At 38.7% G+C, this 16,357-nt stretch overlaps 1 protein-coding gene across 2 annotated transcripts in view; it reads right to left on the reverse strand.

Moving 5' to 3' along the window:
* Window positions 1-16,357, reverse strand: part of BBS9 (Bardet-Biedl syndrome 9) — a 281,278-nt gene that overhangs the window by 48,537 nt on the left and 216,384 nt on the right. Inside the window, exon 10 of one of the 2 annotated variants that reach the window (XM_067142193.2) lies at window positions 8,604-8,912. The exons of the other annotated variant lie outside the window; for it this stretch is intronic. Within the exon in view, the coding sequence (XP_066998294.2) occupies window positions 8,604-8,912 (309 nt within the window). The remainder of the gene's footprint in view (window positions 1-8,603; window positions 8,913-16,357) is intronic. 2 annotated transcript variants of the gene reach the window in all.

Genomic DNA, 16,357 nt, shown 5'->3' on the forward strand with positions numbered 1-16,357 from the left:
AGTAGTATTGCGTGCGTCTGACCTATCGACAAATTTAAAGAACTACATCAGTAGAATGACAGGTTCTCCTGCAAAATGAATACAGATCAGTTTGAAAACCTCATGAATGGGTTCACAGAATGTTTGCCTACTACTACTGATCTCCTTTCAGGTCCTTAACATCCCGCAAAAAATTACTTCGAGGCTAGGAAAGCTAAAAGAGACACCAAACTACAAGGAACTTACAAGCAGCAGTCCAACCCTCAGAGAGCTACAAAGAGGGATCAAGAAAAGAGGTGTAATAAGTATCAGTACCAGGAAACCTAATGTCTATATTATAATCAATGAAGGGATGCCATCAGGAATGTATTCAATTATCAGATCTCTCAGTGTACGGCAAATATTCAAGACGTTGGTGAACATTTCTCCTCTATATTCTCTGTGCACAAGAAATGTGAGCACGAGACATACAAACATGCTATGACAAACAGAGAACACTTAACTCAAGACAATGTATTTGATGAAACCAAACATAAGGACGAAGTAATCATGGCAACAAAAGTGACAGTGAACACATCAGTTGGTCCAGACATAGTTCTAGTTACAACAATAAAGGATGAAAAGGCATCAGCTATCATAGTTAAAATTGCTATTGTTATGTTGAAAACTGGGCTTTTTGCTTTACTGTTCAAAAAGGCCTGCACTGTTTTACTACTTTTACTACCGAACAGCAGAGATTTCGCAAACATGTCCAGCTGAAGACCAATAACAATATTCTGCGTCCTTCGGTGTGCCTTCGAAAAGATGTTCCATATAAGACTGAGCAGTTATATCCAGTTCAGCAAACTCACCAGGTACTATCTTCAATGCTGCCTTACTAAGATCCATTTTAAGTTCAGTGAAACAATAAAAGCATGACACAACCTTTATATTCCTGGATAACATTGGCCACTCTCATTTGAGGAAAACCATAGAAAGCTTAATAATGTTATTTGTTTTACGTCCCACTAACTACTCTTTTAAGGTTTTCGGAGGCGCCGAGGTGCCGGAATTTAGTCCCGCAGGAGTTCTTTTTACGTGCCAGTAAATCTACCGACACGAGGCTGACGTATTTGAGCACCTTCAAATACCACCGGACTGAGCCAGGATCGAACCTGCCAAGTTGGGGTCAGAAGGCCAGCGCCTTAACCGTCTGAGCCACTCAGCCCGGCCATAGAAAGCTTAGGAATCCCAAGTAAGCTGGGAGATATCATATGCAAGCTTCAGAAGAATAATACCACATGCATCCAGTCCAATTCTCAGAAAAATGAACCCACTAAGTTGTGCTGTGGTGTTATGCAAGGCTCTCCACTCTTCCTGACATTGTATAATCTCACCACAGATCATATTGTTCAAGAAATCAACGAAAGGGAACTCTCTGATAAGCATGACTATTCATGGTGAATGGTCCTCAACTGTTAACGATATTAGGTTTTACCAATGATATAATTATTACCGGAAAGCATCAAGATTCAGCAGTCAATCTTACAAAGTTAGCTGTTCTAAGTTTTCAGGAACTAGGTTTAAAATTAAATTTGGAAAGTCTGCTGCTATTAATGTGAAGAAAGGAAAACTAACAGAGGGATTTATTATAACAGAGGAAGGAATGGTCATCAAATGCATTTCTACAACCAAGTGTGTTAAGCATTTAGCAATCTCATATGATTTGAAGCAAACAATGGTACTCCTTCAACAAAAACTCAGCTCATTATCATCTTGCCCATGGCTTCATCCAGACCAGAAATTTACTATTCTGAATTCCGCAATATATCCCACACTAAGATTCAGTTCCCTCGAGTTCCTTTGGAGAAAAAGTCCCTCAGCGCTTCCTAGAAAATCCTGACAAAGCAATACAGTAAAATGTACATTGAAAGAAATGTTATCTCTTCCTACCAATACTCCAGATTCAATGATCTATGCCGATAAACAATATAAAGCTCTTGGCGTGTTTCAAGACAGTTGGGAGGCTGTGCTTCAAATAGCTGTAACATACTGCAACAGCACGAGTAAACTTAATGTGGACACTGGTCACATCAGCATTAGAAATAGGGATGATATGCACAATCCCAAGAAAATCAGAACTGTACTCTAGAGTTGGCTAGTGTGTGTATGCTTCAAAACACTGCACCGGCGCAATGAGCCGTCTCAATGCCTTGAAACATCAACGCTTCACTGTTTCGAAGCAGTGAGATTGCTTCGTGTGTCATGTCGCGTGAACAGAAATAACAGTTGTTCCGTACATGTCAGCTACATCGATGCTTCAGAACAGTGACGGCGCTTTATCATTTTGCCTCAACAGAAACATTCCGCGTGACATTGCCCTGAAGATGAGCCGACACTTGTTAATAGATGCTTCATATTCTGAACTGCAATTCAGGTTACCAAAACAACAATGTACTCCACAATGTAAGGCCTTAGTTTTACACAGAAAAAGGACACTGTTTTCAAAGCAGGGTCGTACTATAACAGAAAGACGCTCCATTTTGTCAAGTGCAAAATTTTCGACAATTATGTTTTAAACTTCAATTTGAAGTAGATTTTTAAACTGGATTAGGGCAATTAGTTACTTTACATATAATACCAGCCTTGGACTCTTCTTAGATTTATTTTCTCATTTTATAATCATTAAAACTCATTCATTTAGTTTATTAACTATCTTACAATGCTTTTGTAACTAGTTTAGGATATTTGTTAATGTATGTAAAATTCCAATTTCCGACTCTTCTTGGATTTCATTACTCATTTTATAATTATTCAAGTTAGTTCTTTTACTTAGCCTGGTATTTTAATATGCTTTTGTAACTAGATTACATTAAGTTTGTTATTCTACACAGAATACCTATTTTGAACTCTTCTTAAATTTCATTAATCATTTTATAATTATTCAAATTAGTTCCCATTTTCGCTTTTAACTGTAAAACTTATCCCTTTTAGTACCATTCTAAGCACTTAGTGAAGAAGCAAATGCATAATATTACTATATACAAGTAGTATCATACTGTACATCATCTATTTATCATACTGTATTTTGTACATTTGTTCATTAAATCTTTCATGAACCTCATATTTTATTGTTATCAAAATGTTGAACAGTTTATTCAGTGAACTGAACTTAGCTATGAAGTGTAGTTCATGTTTCACCACGTCATTGCAAAACACTGTTTCTCTTGTAGTGAGAGCTTGTAAAGTGCGCCCTGTATCGACACGCTACTTCACTGTGCCATCGCGAGACACTGTCCAGGTAGGCCTACTGCTTGGCTTGCAGTCCGAGACGGAAGTGCGCCATGTGTTGATGCACTACTTCACCATGCCTTCGTAAGACACTGTCCAGGTATCGTTTGTCTTGCATATAAATTATAAACAGGAGAGTTTTCCACCCATTCAATACATGGTTGTATTTACAATGTTATTTACATTACATGTAATGTAAATAATGTTTATAATTTATATGTTATCTCAGTTCAATACGGACCAACAACAAAGTAAAGGGCACGGAGTTTGCCTTTATAAAGAATTTACTCCTCATAACCATTGGATAAAAAGGCATGAATGAAGGCCTCTCTAGTTCAGAAAGGAGGGATGCACTGAAAATGACTTATAAGAGCCATACCAGGAAGATCCCATCACGATACCAACTGCAGAAGATGTGGTAAGACCAAAATATTAGCTCACGTCTTGGGTTCCCGTCCTTTTGGTGAAAAATCTTAGAATTACCTACCACCACACCATCAGGTCGTCTATTGCACAGTCCCTACGAGGCAAAGGCTTTAAAGTACATGAGGAGGTTCATGGTCTTGCAACAAACGGCAACACAAAGAGAACTGATATGATCACCATTAAGGGAAAAGGGGGCTAAAGATACAAGTTGCGTGCAATTCAACCAAGTTCATGAAAGAATTATCTCATAGAAGTTCACCTTTCAAATACACTTTGTGATTTATCAAAAATCAAATCGACGTTACATGTTAAAATAACGGCACGTGTTTCGCCTATAATATACACTGACTGACAGAGCAAATGCAACATCAAGAAGGAGTGGTTCGAAAGGGATGAAAGTTGGGGAAAAAACAGAGACGGCACGGACGAATAATTGATGTTTATTTCAAACCGATATGCAGGTTACACAATGCGCACGGCATCGACTCAGTAGGATGTAGGACCACCGTGAGCGGCGATGCACGCAGAAACACGTCGAGGTACAGAGTCAATAAGAGTGCGGATGGTGTCCTGAGGGATGGTTCTCCATTCTCTGTCAACCATTTGCCACAGTTGGTTGTCCGTACGAGGCTGGGGCAGAGTTTGCAAACGGCGTCCAATGAGATCCCACACGTGTTCGACTGGTGAGAGATCCAGAGAGTACGCTGGCCACGGAAGCATCTGTACACCTCGTAGAGCCTGTTGGGAGATGCGAGCAGTGTGTGGGCGGGCATTATCCTGCTGAAACAGAGCATTGGGCAGCCCCTGAAGGTACGGGAGTGCCACCGGCCGCAGCACATGCTGCACGTAGCGGTGGGCATTTAACGTGCCTTGAATACGCACTAGAGGTGACGTGGAATCATACGCAATAGCGCCCCAAACCATGATGCCGCGTTGTCTAGCGGTAGGGCGCTCCATAGTTACTGCCGGATTTGACCTTTCTCCACGCCGACGCCACATTCATCTGCGGTGACTATCACTGACAGAACAGAAGCGTGACTCATCGGAGAACACGTCGTTCTGCCATTCCCTCATCCAAGTCGCTCTAGCCCGGCACCATGCCAGGCGTGCACGTCTATGCTGTGGAGTCAATGGTAGTCTTCTGAGCGGACGCCGGGAGTGCAGGCCTCCTTCAACCAATCGACGGGAAATTGTTCTGGTCGATATTGGAACAGCCAGGGTGTCTTGCACATGCTGAAGAATGGCGGTTGACGTGGCGTGCGGGGCTGCCACCGCTTGGCGGCGGATGCGCCGATCCTCACGTGCTGACGTCATTCGGGCTGCGCCTGGACCCCTCGCACGTGCCACATGTCCCTGCGCCAACCATCTTCGACACAGGCGCTGCACCGTGGACACATCCCTATGGGTATCGGCTGCGATTTGACGAAGCGACCAACCTACCCTTCTCAGCCCGATCACCATACCCCTCGTAAAGTCGTCTGTCTGCTGGAAATGCCTCCGTTGACGGCGGCCTGGCATTCTTAGCTATACACGTGTCCTGTGGCACACGACAACATGTTCTACAATGACTGTCGGCTGAGAAATCACGGTACGAAGTGGGCCATTCGCCAACGCCGTGTCGCATTTATCGTTCGCTACGTGCGCAGCACAGCGGCGCATTTCACATCATGAGCATACCTCAGTGACGTCAGTCTACCCTGCACTTGGCATAAAGTTCTGACCACTCCTTCTTGGTGTTGCATTTGCTCTGTCAGTCAGTGTAATAGGCACCTTCAGCCATATTGTCCTCAACATTAAAATTAAAGTGGTAGACAAGACATTAGGCTAAACTTTAAGGCTACATAAAATGGTTTATAACATTAAATGAACTATTACAAGAACACGCATCTATATATATAAAATAAGAGTTTTGTCTGTACATTGCTCAGAATTTGAAAAGAAAGGTATTTCTGTATCGATCATGTCCACAATAACAAGCAAATGCAGTTTTTACTTTTCCGTAATTTCTGTCTGTCTGTCTGTCTGTCTGTCTGTACACGCATCACGAGAAAACGGCTGATGAGAATTTAATAAAAATTGGTATGTAGAGTCGGGGGGGGGGGGGTGAGCCACTACAATCTAGGCTATAAATTATTTTATTCACGCTGAGTGAAATGGTAGTTTAGGGGAAAGCCTAAAATTCAATTCTCAAATATTTACGTTATTAGTGGTCATATCGATAAATACTACATAACTAAAGTTATATAGAATTAAATTTCTGATCATTTACGTCTTATGCATTTTTACCATACCGGCTATGATAACACAGATATTCATGAATTTGGATTTTTGTTGCTAAGTCCATATCAACGCCGAGCCCCGACAAAATGGGTAAACAGAATTTAATGAAAATCGGTATATAGAGTCGGGGAATAAGAAACTACAGTTTAAGCTATAAACAATGTTATTCACCCGGAGTGAAATGGTAGTTTAGGGGAAGGCACCTAAAATTTAATGATTAAATACCTATGTTCTTGGTCCTATGGAAAAGTACTACATAACAAAAGTTATAGAGAATATAATTTCCGAACATTTATGTTTTATTCAGTTTTACCGTACCGACTATGATGAGAGTGGTATTTCAGAACCGGAAGACAATTAATAATGTAAAGGCCTACAATATCGAAAGCGCGTAACATAGATCAACAATCACATTACACTGACCGTTGTTTGTTGTAATGTTCTTTGTCTCTTATGCTGAGATTCAACTCCCGATAGATGGGATTACTGCTGCGTACCGAGTATAACAGCCTAACTGAATATTGGCAGGAAATAGCTGAGGAGTTAGATAACTTTCTTCTTTAGCATGCAAATTCTCTGGTTCATACATTTTCTGATACTGCTGGTACGTATCACACTGGTTCATCATAGTATGCCAGCTAGTCGATACCTACTCTGACGCGCTGTTCTGAATGAGCAGTGTACGCACTTAAGTCAGAGGCTCAGTTAGTAGTAGTATGAACTGGTCTGGAATTACAATTTAGCCCTATTCCAAATTATAGTACCACAATTCACTAAATAACTCAAAATTCAACCCTGAAAGAGCCGTTTCTTAGGAAAAGCTTCTTTCTCTTCACTTTCATTAAATCCACATTAATTTTATTCCAAATTAGCAGCGAAGACGTGGTTTCTTCTCTGGCTTGGAGGAAACATTGCCTCCACGTCAGATAGTTCTTTCCCCCGTAGTGTAGTTAATTGACATTTTCCGACTCATCGGGTACTCCCAGGAAACAGATAAGTAAACAGGCATAGTTTTTGCCCTGGAACTATCCACTATTTCAACACCCCACCCCTGCCGAAAAAAGGACGAAGATTGTTCACGGATGTCTGCGTCTTGGTCATTCCAGCTCTGTAGCTTTGGATTGTTAGTTCGGCAGCATAGTACTGTTCGTTAAAAGTGAGAAAATGTGTGGTTTTTCATTTGATCGAGTATTTCATATGAAGGCATTGCTTTCAATTGTGCCATTCCTACCGATGTCATTGTAATGACCCATGTTCATTTCAGTTGGGAAAACCACTAAGAGAGTCTTTCTGAGAATCTATGAAGGCAGACGGAGAGTGAGTGTCTGCCATTATAATGAAAACTCCCCAACCTGATTGTGACTGACGGTAGGCAAGCTGGTCTACCATTACAATGAAAATTCCCTAACCCAGTCTTCATATAACAAAAGATGTTGGTGACTTGCCCGTCGTGCTTCTAGGGCAACGTTAAGAGCTATGCAACTTAATACAATCTTGCTCACAACGTTTACACTACCTAACCTAGAATTCTGTATAAAATTTAGAATTCCGTAGCAAAGCACGAGTACATCAGCTAGTATTATATAAAATGAGCACTTGAGTGCACTTGACATTGGTGTTGTGTCATTAAAACTTTATAGTGGGTAAAATAATGTTTTTGTTGGTCATGTTTGACAGTTAATATTTGAAAACACTCAGGTACACTTGTATATGTATTTCTAAAACTTGTATCTTCTTAGGGTTAAATATGCTACTGTTGATTAAGGTGAGCCGGTGACCTTAGATGTTAACCCCTTTAAAAAACAAGCATCAGCACAAGTTGATTAAGGTTGAGATTGTGATGTCATGGTAGCTGGGTTTTGTTTGTATGCATCATGAAGACAGAGCAGCCCTTTGTGCTAGCAGAAGAGGGGACTTCAATAGGAAGTTCTTCCTGTGGCTAGATATGTTTTAATGCAAAAGAAAGTCCCGTTATGGTGGGAGAATAGTCCACTTGAGGTCCCCACTTTGCTGCTGGCTGCCTAGGTGCTGCAGCATGTTGCTCTGGCCGTGGCCAAGCCTGCACGACTAGGAAGAACTTCCTTTTTCTCTTGAAATTCCCTCTTCTCTGTTCACTGTTCCGGTGATGTTGAAGAGAAACAGCCTGAGATTATAATCAAATTTAAAGTACGGACAGGAATACAAGCTGTGAACAGTAAATTATCTGTTATTACAAGCTTATATTCTCTGATATTTCAGTATTTTCCACTTCTTTCAAAACTATGTAATCAGCAGCCATGACTTAAGTATGAGGCCCTTTAAACAACATCAATCACAACCACCACCACCACCATCATCATCAAGTAAATTCATTTTAACTGTGAAGTGAAGGAACTCGTTTTTAATGCTATTTAACAGAGAAAAAAATCAAAAGAACAGGAGAAAATTAGATTCATCATCATTGTTATAATTGTTCAAAGTAACCATATTTGTTGGCATTACTTCAAAGTCTGGCTGTGCAGAACATTTTTTTTCGTTTTCCCTGTTTCCCTTTCTTCTTTATCTAAGACGTTTTCTTTCTTCGCCATATGATATGATTTCTAGAATTTATACTAACAAACAAGAAATATCTGGACAAGTGTCAACTCTGGTTAAGATATGTTTCTCACCTGTTCCTCATCAGAATTGACAGTTGCTGAGAGAGCAGCTTCAAGGTCCTGGAAGTGAGGGTGAGTGGCAGCAGTTGACAATCCAAGCAGAAGTAGGACAAGATGCACAACAGATTTCAATTCACATCTTACTTTAGCTAATGCATTCTGAGTTTCTTCCAGCTTATCTGCTGTAGCTAGGATCAGTTCATATGTATCTTTAAGAAGGATATTTAAGTTTGTTATTGGAGTAGGTGTTTTATCCTTGAACTTTATCAACAAGCGCCGTTGAATCATTCGGAACTGTGTAGCTCTCTGGCTTAACTCTTCCTGGGGAGAAAAACAAGGAACAAATGAGATTTTAATTACACTAGTGGTCATCTTGGCTTGAGTGCTTTAGGGGAATTCTAATGGTCTAACACCAAAATGCTTAATTTCTTAATTGTGTGTCCCTTTTTCTCAGTAAATACTAGGTACAAGACAATAACACTATATTGCCATGATTTGTAGGCATTTTTTACCAATGTTATGAAGGGACTTTGCTGTGTAACAGTCTTCTTTTCCTGCCGCTTTTTCCCACACCTGTGGGGTCGCGGGTGCGAACTGCGTCGCACATGTGGATTTGGCCCTGTTTTTACGGCCGGATGCCCTTCCTGACGCCAACCCTCTATGTAGGGATGTAATCACTATTGCGTGTTGCTGTGGTGGTTGGTAGTGTAGTATGTTGTCTGAATATGATGAGGAGAGTGTTGGGACGGACATATACACCCAGTCCCCGAGCCAGAAGAATTAATCAGAAGCGATTAAAATCCCCGACCCGGCCGGGAATCGAACCCGGGACCCTCTGAACCGAAGGCCAGTACGCTGACCATTCAGCCAACGAGTCGGACTTTGCTGTGTAACAGTATTTATAAATTTCCCATTGATACTGATATTTTTCTTTTTAAAAAACTCTATAAAGATGTCAATATAACGGAGGCTGCTATTCTTGGAAGACTACCCCCGTATTGGAATTTTGCGTGTATCACAGGTTATGTGGTAAAAATTTGAGGCTCCTGTTCTTAATAGAGGTGAGAAAAAGGAACATAATCGCTTAAAACTAAAGTTATATCTCATTCAAGCTTTACCACTTCTTATGATAGAACTAACTGGACTCGGCAAACAAACACCAAACAAACGTAAATACAGTACATATATCAGTTCATGCAATACATACAGAAAAAAGCTCAGCACGCCTATTATTATTATTATCATTGACTGTTATTTAAAATTCATCAGTAAGGCAATTTGCAGACTAAATACACATGCTTCATGGATACTTATATGTATACTGTTCAAGTGTTAGAAATACAGCTTTCAGTGAAGTCAATCACCACGATTTGCATTTAAGGCTGTTGTCTAGGTGGCAGATTCTTTATCAATTGTTTACGTAGCTTTTCCTTAAATGATGCCAAAGAAGTTGGAAATTTGTCAAACATCATTCATTCATATTGCTAAGTTAGGGCTCTCGGCCCTCTCATTAACCACGTTCTTGATTACAGGTTGGATTACATAACTGAGATGATTATGACTGTGATGATGATAGTGGAGAAGAGGTTTTTAACATTCAATCTGTAATTAAAAACAGAAAATATGGTATGGCAATATAGACTAAACCATAGTTCTATGTATCTAGATAACTGAGAGTAATAATAGTGAAACTATAATAATAAAAAAAAGTAACTTATAATGTAACAAGCAACATTATAGGAGACTGATAGTCTACATAAGTTAGTGCATCATATTACAATTATATAATTAACTAGCAAGATACCCCTGCTTCGCTACGGCATTAAAATGAAAGTTATTATTTCAAAGTTGATGTGTTCATTAAAAATGTAGCAAAGCTGGTGTAATGAAAGTCATAAGTACAAATTACACAGTTAACTTATATGTCTAGAATAACCTGTCTTTTATTCTCATTTCCGATAACAGAGAAAATTATTTTAATAATTGCGAGACATAGTATCTTAGTTTCACATAAAATCTGCTGTTCACCAACACAGCCTTGGAAAATGTTAGAGCGTAATTCCTCCCCTGAAATCCATAAACAGATAACAGTGCAGAGGCAGCCCAAAACTAGTCTCAGCCCTCCTTCACAAAAACAGTGTTCAGATAAACACCGGAAGTCCACCATGCAAATCCCTAGTCCAGTAGTATTGCGTGCGTCTGACCTATCAACAAATTTAAAGAACTACATCAGTAGAATGACAGGTTCTCCTGCAAAATGAATACAGATCAGTTTGAAAACCTCATGAATGGGTTCACAGAATGTTTGCCTACTACTACTGATCTCCTTTCAGGTCCTTAACATCCCGCAAAAAACTACTTCGAGGCTAGGAAAGCTAAAAGACACACCAAACTACAAGGAACTTACAAGCAGTAGTCCAATCCACAGAGAGCTACAAACAAGGACCAAGAGAAGAGGATATCATTTGACATTTTAACTTCGTAATTCAAACGGTTTCATATATACGTATATTTTTGTCATCGTACCTCATCCCTCAGTCAAAACCTCTTAGCGGTGTATTGTTTTAGGACCACTTCTTATTTGTATCCTCATGAAAAAGAATTCAACTCCTTTTACACTCCCCTTAAGTTGATTCCCCCCACCCCCCCAACAAAAATGGCCATCAGATGATATACGTAGGTCGAGTCATAAGTCATGGCAACTATTTTTTTTCTTGCCTGTAAAATACGTCCTCAGTTCGTATGTCAAATGGTTTTGGGGGAATTATTACACTGTCCTGCGATGGTTTCATTGCCGCCATCCTGTACTGCTTTTTAGCATGACTTTTGCATCCTGAATCAGGATCCGATGTTAATTTTTCCCCATCATCACATTTTCTCAAAAATCCTATAGTACGTTTATTTCATCACATGCCAGTCCTTTTTATCCAACCCCCCCCCCCCCCCAAGTGATTTTTCCGAAAACAAAAAGTATGTGTTACTTTATTTTTAAAAGAGATTACAAATACCAAATTTTAATCTGTAACATGTTCCGTTTTTGAGATATACTCATTTTAAAAACTAACCCCCTTTGTCAGTCCTGTCCCCCCCCCCCCCGCCAAGGTAGGTTTTCCAAAAACAAAAAAATACGTGTTTCATTATTTTTAAAGGAGATTCCAAATAAAACTTTTCATGACTGTAACATGTTCAGTTTTTGAGATATAAGTATCCTCACGAAGGTCTTTCTCACCTTTTTTCACCCCCTTTAGAGGATTTTTCCTAAAGCAAAAAAATGCGTGTTTCATTATTGTTAAAGGAGATTCCAAATACCAGTTCTTACATCTGTAACATCTTCAGTATTTGATGTATAAGTATCCCCATAAAAAGAATTCAACTAAGTTCACTTCTCTTCACCCATCCCAACCCCTTAAGTGGATTTTCTGAAAACAAACAAAGGTTTCTTCATTTTTAAAGGAGATCCTAAATACCAATTTTCATGTCTGTAACATCTTCAGTTTTTGAGATATAAGTATCCACATAAAAAGAATTCGGTCCTTTTTACACTCCCCCACCCCCCTGAAGTGCTATTTCCAAAAAAAAAAAAAAAAAAAAAAAACAATACTTGTTACACCTTTTACCAACCAACAAAAATGCGTGTTTCTTCATTTTAAAGGAAGATTCCAAGTACAAATTTCCATGTCTGTAAAATCTTCAGTTTTTGAGATATAAATATCCTCATAAAAAGAATTCAACCACTTTTCAGTCCTTTTTACACCCCCTCTACGTGGATTTCACGACAACAACAAAATACGTGTTTATTTTTTAAGGAATTCCAAATACCAATTATCATTTCTGTAATATATTCAGATTTTAAGATACGAGTATCCTAATAAAAATAATTCAACCTCTCTTTAAGTCCTTTTTATCCGCCCCCCCCCCCCAAAGTGATTTTTCCGAAAACAAAAAGTACGTGTTACTTTATTTTTAAAAGAGATTACAAATACCAATTTTTAGATCTGTAACATGTTCCGTTTTTGAGATATACTCATTTTAAGAATTATCCCCCTTTGTCAGTCCTGCCCCCCCCCCCCCCCCACCAAGTAGGTTTTCCAAAAACAAAATAATATGCGTTTCAAGATTTTTAAAGGAGATTGCAAACAAAATTTTTCATGACTGTAACAACTTCCGTTTTTGAGATATAAGTATCCTCACGAAGGTCTTTCTCACCTTTTTTCAACCCCTTTAGAGGATTTTTCCTAAAACAAAAAAATACGTGTTTCATTATTGTTAAAGGAGATTCCAAATACCAGTTCTTACATCTGTAACATCTTCAGTATTTAATGTATAAGTATCCCCATAAAAAGAATTCAACTAAGTTCACTTCTCTTCATCCACCCCACCCCTTAAGTGGATTTTCTGAAAACAAACACATACAGGTTTCTTCATTTTTACGGAGATTCCAAATACCAATTTTCATGTCTGTAACGCCTTCAGTTTTTGAGATATAAGTATACACATAAAAATAATTCAACCCCTTTTTTCAGTCCTTTTTACACCCCCCCCCCGAAGTGTTATTTCCAAAAACAAACACTTGTTACTATTATTTTTAAAAGAGATTAAAAATACCCATTTTCACGTCTGTAACATGTTTAAGGTTTTGATATACAGTAGAAGTCCGTTATAGCGAGAATTCATAACGGCGAAAAAATTACTCGCTATAACGGATTGTCGTGATATTCGATTTTTGTATAAAAGTTGGAAAACACTTCATGCACTTTAAAATTGATATGAAAAGGCAATCAGTTTGTTTAAAACTTGCGTTTCTGCAATTGATATCCACAATACGGCTTACTTGTTCGTTATTTTTCGTAATCCGATACTACGTGAAATTATGTTTATTTCATTCTGAAAAAAATATAGTACCGTATTTCTCCGAATCCAAGATGAACCCCACTTTTTCCTTCAAAAACTTTAAATCAGGCTCAAAAAGAAGTTTGTAAAATCATAAGAATGCCTTGTTGTACAGTAGGCCTACGCATTTTTAGACTATTTTTAGACGCCGAACATTGATTTTCGTGAAGCCGTATTCCTTTTTTTCCTTTTGCGGCTGCACAATTATTCTTTATTTCCGCGGGTTTAAGTACCATTAACTTAACATTGGCATCATAATACTGAAGAGAACTCGTTGAAAATTTGCCGGCAATACCTTTTCCACGTATCTTTACAATACGACTATCCATCGCGAAAATATTCCTGCTGTCTATACACCTTAATTTTACTAAGCGTCAAGTACAATAGACGCGTTCTGACTGCCACTGAGTAGCCATGGCTCTTCTAAGAATTCGAAGGGTCGCATGTTTTCATGCCATTCTGCAGATTTGAGAAACACACAGGCATTGTACAATTGTTGTCGCGGCTAGCGTTAGCGATGTGTAGTAAAGAGGCGGTCGTTTATTGTAACGAGTTCTGTGCGCGTGTGAAAAGAAGCAGCGTGGTTACCGCGGTAGTTGCCAGTGGTACCCTATCCATTAACTTACTGTTAGGCCGCGAGGCCCGCGAATGCAACAATCCTTGAGTTTTCGCACGAGATTCTGAGAAAAAAAAGTCTTGGATTAGGAGAAATACGGCATCACTCCAGAGATTTCTGTGGCAAACACCTCAGCTTTCTTCTTCAAACAGCGTCACCTAACCTAACCGTATATGTAGCCTATCATGAAAACATTTGAAACGCATGTAGAGAAATAACCTCCTCGCGAAAAATTTACATGTAAATAGCCTTAAGTAGACGCGAGAAGATATGAAATATCCTCTGAAATCAGTGACGTACTCTTCCATGTCTTGAGGTGTACCGCATTCTTACTTGATTTCCGTATATAACATTAAAATTTAGATATCGTTTACTTCAGTCATTATTTTTAACGAGTTAACAACTGCTGCTATAAATTTTCATAATAGCCTTTCCGTAATTTAACCAGACGCGACAAAATATAAACTAAGCTCTGAAATCAATTAAGCACTCTGCCATATCTCGAGGTGTATCCCATTCTTATTTAATTGCAGTATTTAGCCTCAAAATTAAGCGGTCGTTTAGTCGGCCTTAATTTTTAACGAGTTAACAACCGTTATCGGACAAGTTATTTATGCACTTATTACGAAAATATGTTCTCTTTCGTTTCGAATTTTCTTTACGGAACAGCTGTCGACGGCTATTACTAATCGACCTCGACATCGCCTTTGAATGTCGACGAGAAAAATCGCTAGTGCACATAGCGCGGAAACGATGCCAAAGGCAATCGATCGCATACAATATCATCGGTGGGGTGCATAAATATCGGTAACGGAAAAAATCGCGCGCGCTTAATCGCTCGTAATAACGAATGCGCCAGTGAGAGGGTTCTGTAACCGAAGGACGATACACGATTTAATATAGGAATTTTGAAGGGACAGAAAAAGTCATCGCTATAACGGAGTTCTCGTTATATGCTATACTCGCTATAACGGACTTCTACAGTATATACGGTATAAATGCTCATTTTAAAACTTTACTCCCTTTAACACTTCCCCTTAGGTGGATTTTCAGAAAAAAAATTAAGCATGTTCCTTTACTTTTACAGGAGATTCTAAATTACAATTTTTATGTCTGTAACAAGTTACGTTTTTGAGATATACTCATTTTAATAATTCACCCCCTTTGTCACTCCTGTTCACCACCCCGTAAGCAGATTTTCCAAAAACGGAAAATATGTTTATTTTTAAAGGAGATTCCAAATACCAATTTTCATGACTGTAACGTCTTCAGTTTTTGAGATATAAGTATCCACATGAAAGGTATTAAACTCCTTTTTCACCTTTTTTGATCTCCGATAACAGGATTTTCTGGAAACAAAATAATATGTTTCTTTATTTTTAAAGGAGATTCCAAATACCATTTTCATGTCTTTAAACTGTTCAGTTTTCGAGATATAAGTTAGATACGCTCATTTTAAAAATTCACCCCCTTAGTGATGGAATATCAAAAAATCCTCCCTTAGTGAGCACTTACATTGTAATATGAATGTATCCCCAAAATTTAATTTCGTTATGTCCAGTAATTTTGGCTCGGCGATGATGAATCAATCAGTCAGTCAGGACAGGTTATTTTATATATATATATGGAAAAACTTAAGTACTTTCTCCCATGCATACATACAAGTATGCACTTAGGAGGAAATCCCTGCAAGATTATTTAACACACACTTGAATGCCTGGACCAGCCATTTTCATGCCCGGCCCTCTTGACGTGCATCACTTAATACAATTTACAATTACTCCTAAACTATAAATGTTAGAAAAATGTTACTTTGTGCTTACCTCTAGTAAATATTTAGGGTGTGATACTTGGTGTCACAGGTTTCAAAATATGTCTAATTTTATACAGCCTATCTGTACTTTCGGCATAATGATTACTGTCACCGGAGTGAAGAAATGAAAGAATGTTGAAGGAAGCGTATTCGGAACATTGTATTAGAAAATATCGGAGTCTGAAAAACAGGGTCCTCGGGCCACTACATTTTTAATTCAGGATTTTGGACTAATTGGTTTCCTCGATTGCATGATTGAATTCTTTGGGAAAGGCCGGGGCACCGCACTTATCACTTGACTTGCGTATAAATTCGTCTGCTCACACACATACTGATAAAATTTGTCATTCATGAAAATACTCACGTTACTCAAAATATCCTGCTTATTTTCTATTTGAACGTTTATACCTGAATTCTCTGTAAGTGGTGGAACGGGTGGACAATAAC

Source organism: Anabrus simplex, chromosome 2 (genome assembly GCF_040414725.1).
Source record: "Anabrus simplex isolate iqAnaSimp1 chromosome 2, ASM4041472v1, whole genome shotgun sequence".
Classification (NCBI taxonomy): Eukaryota; Metazoa; Arthropoda; class Insecta; order Orthoptera; family Tettigoniidae; genus Anabrus; species Anabrus simplex.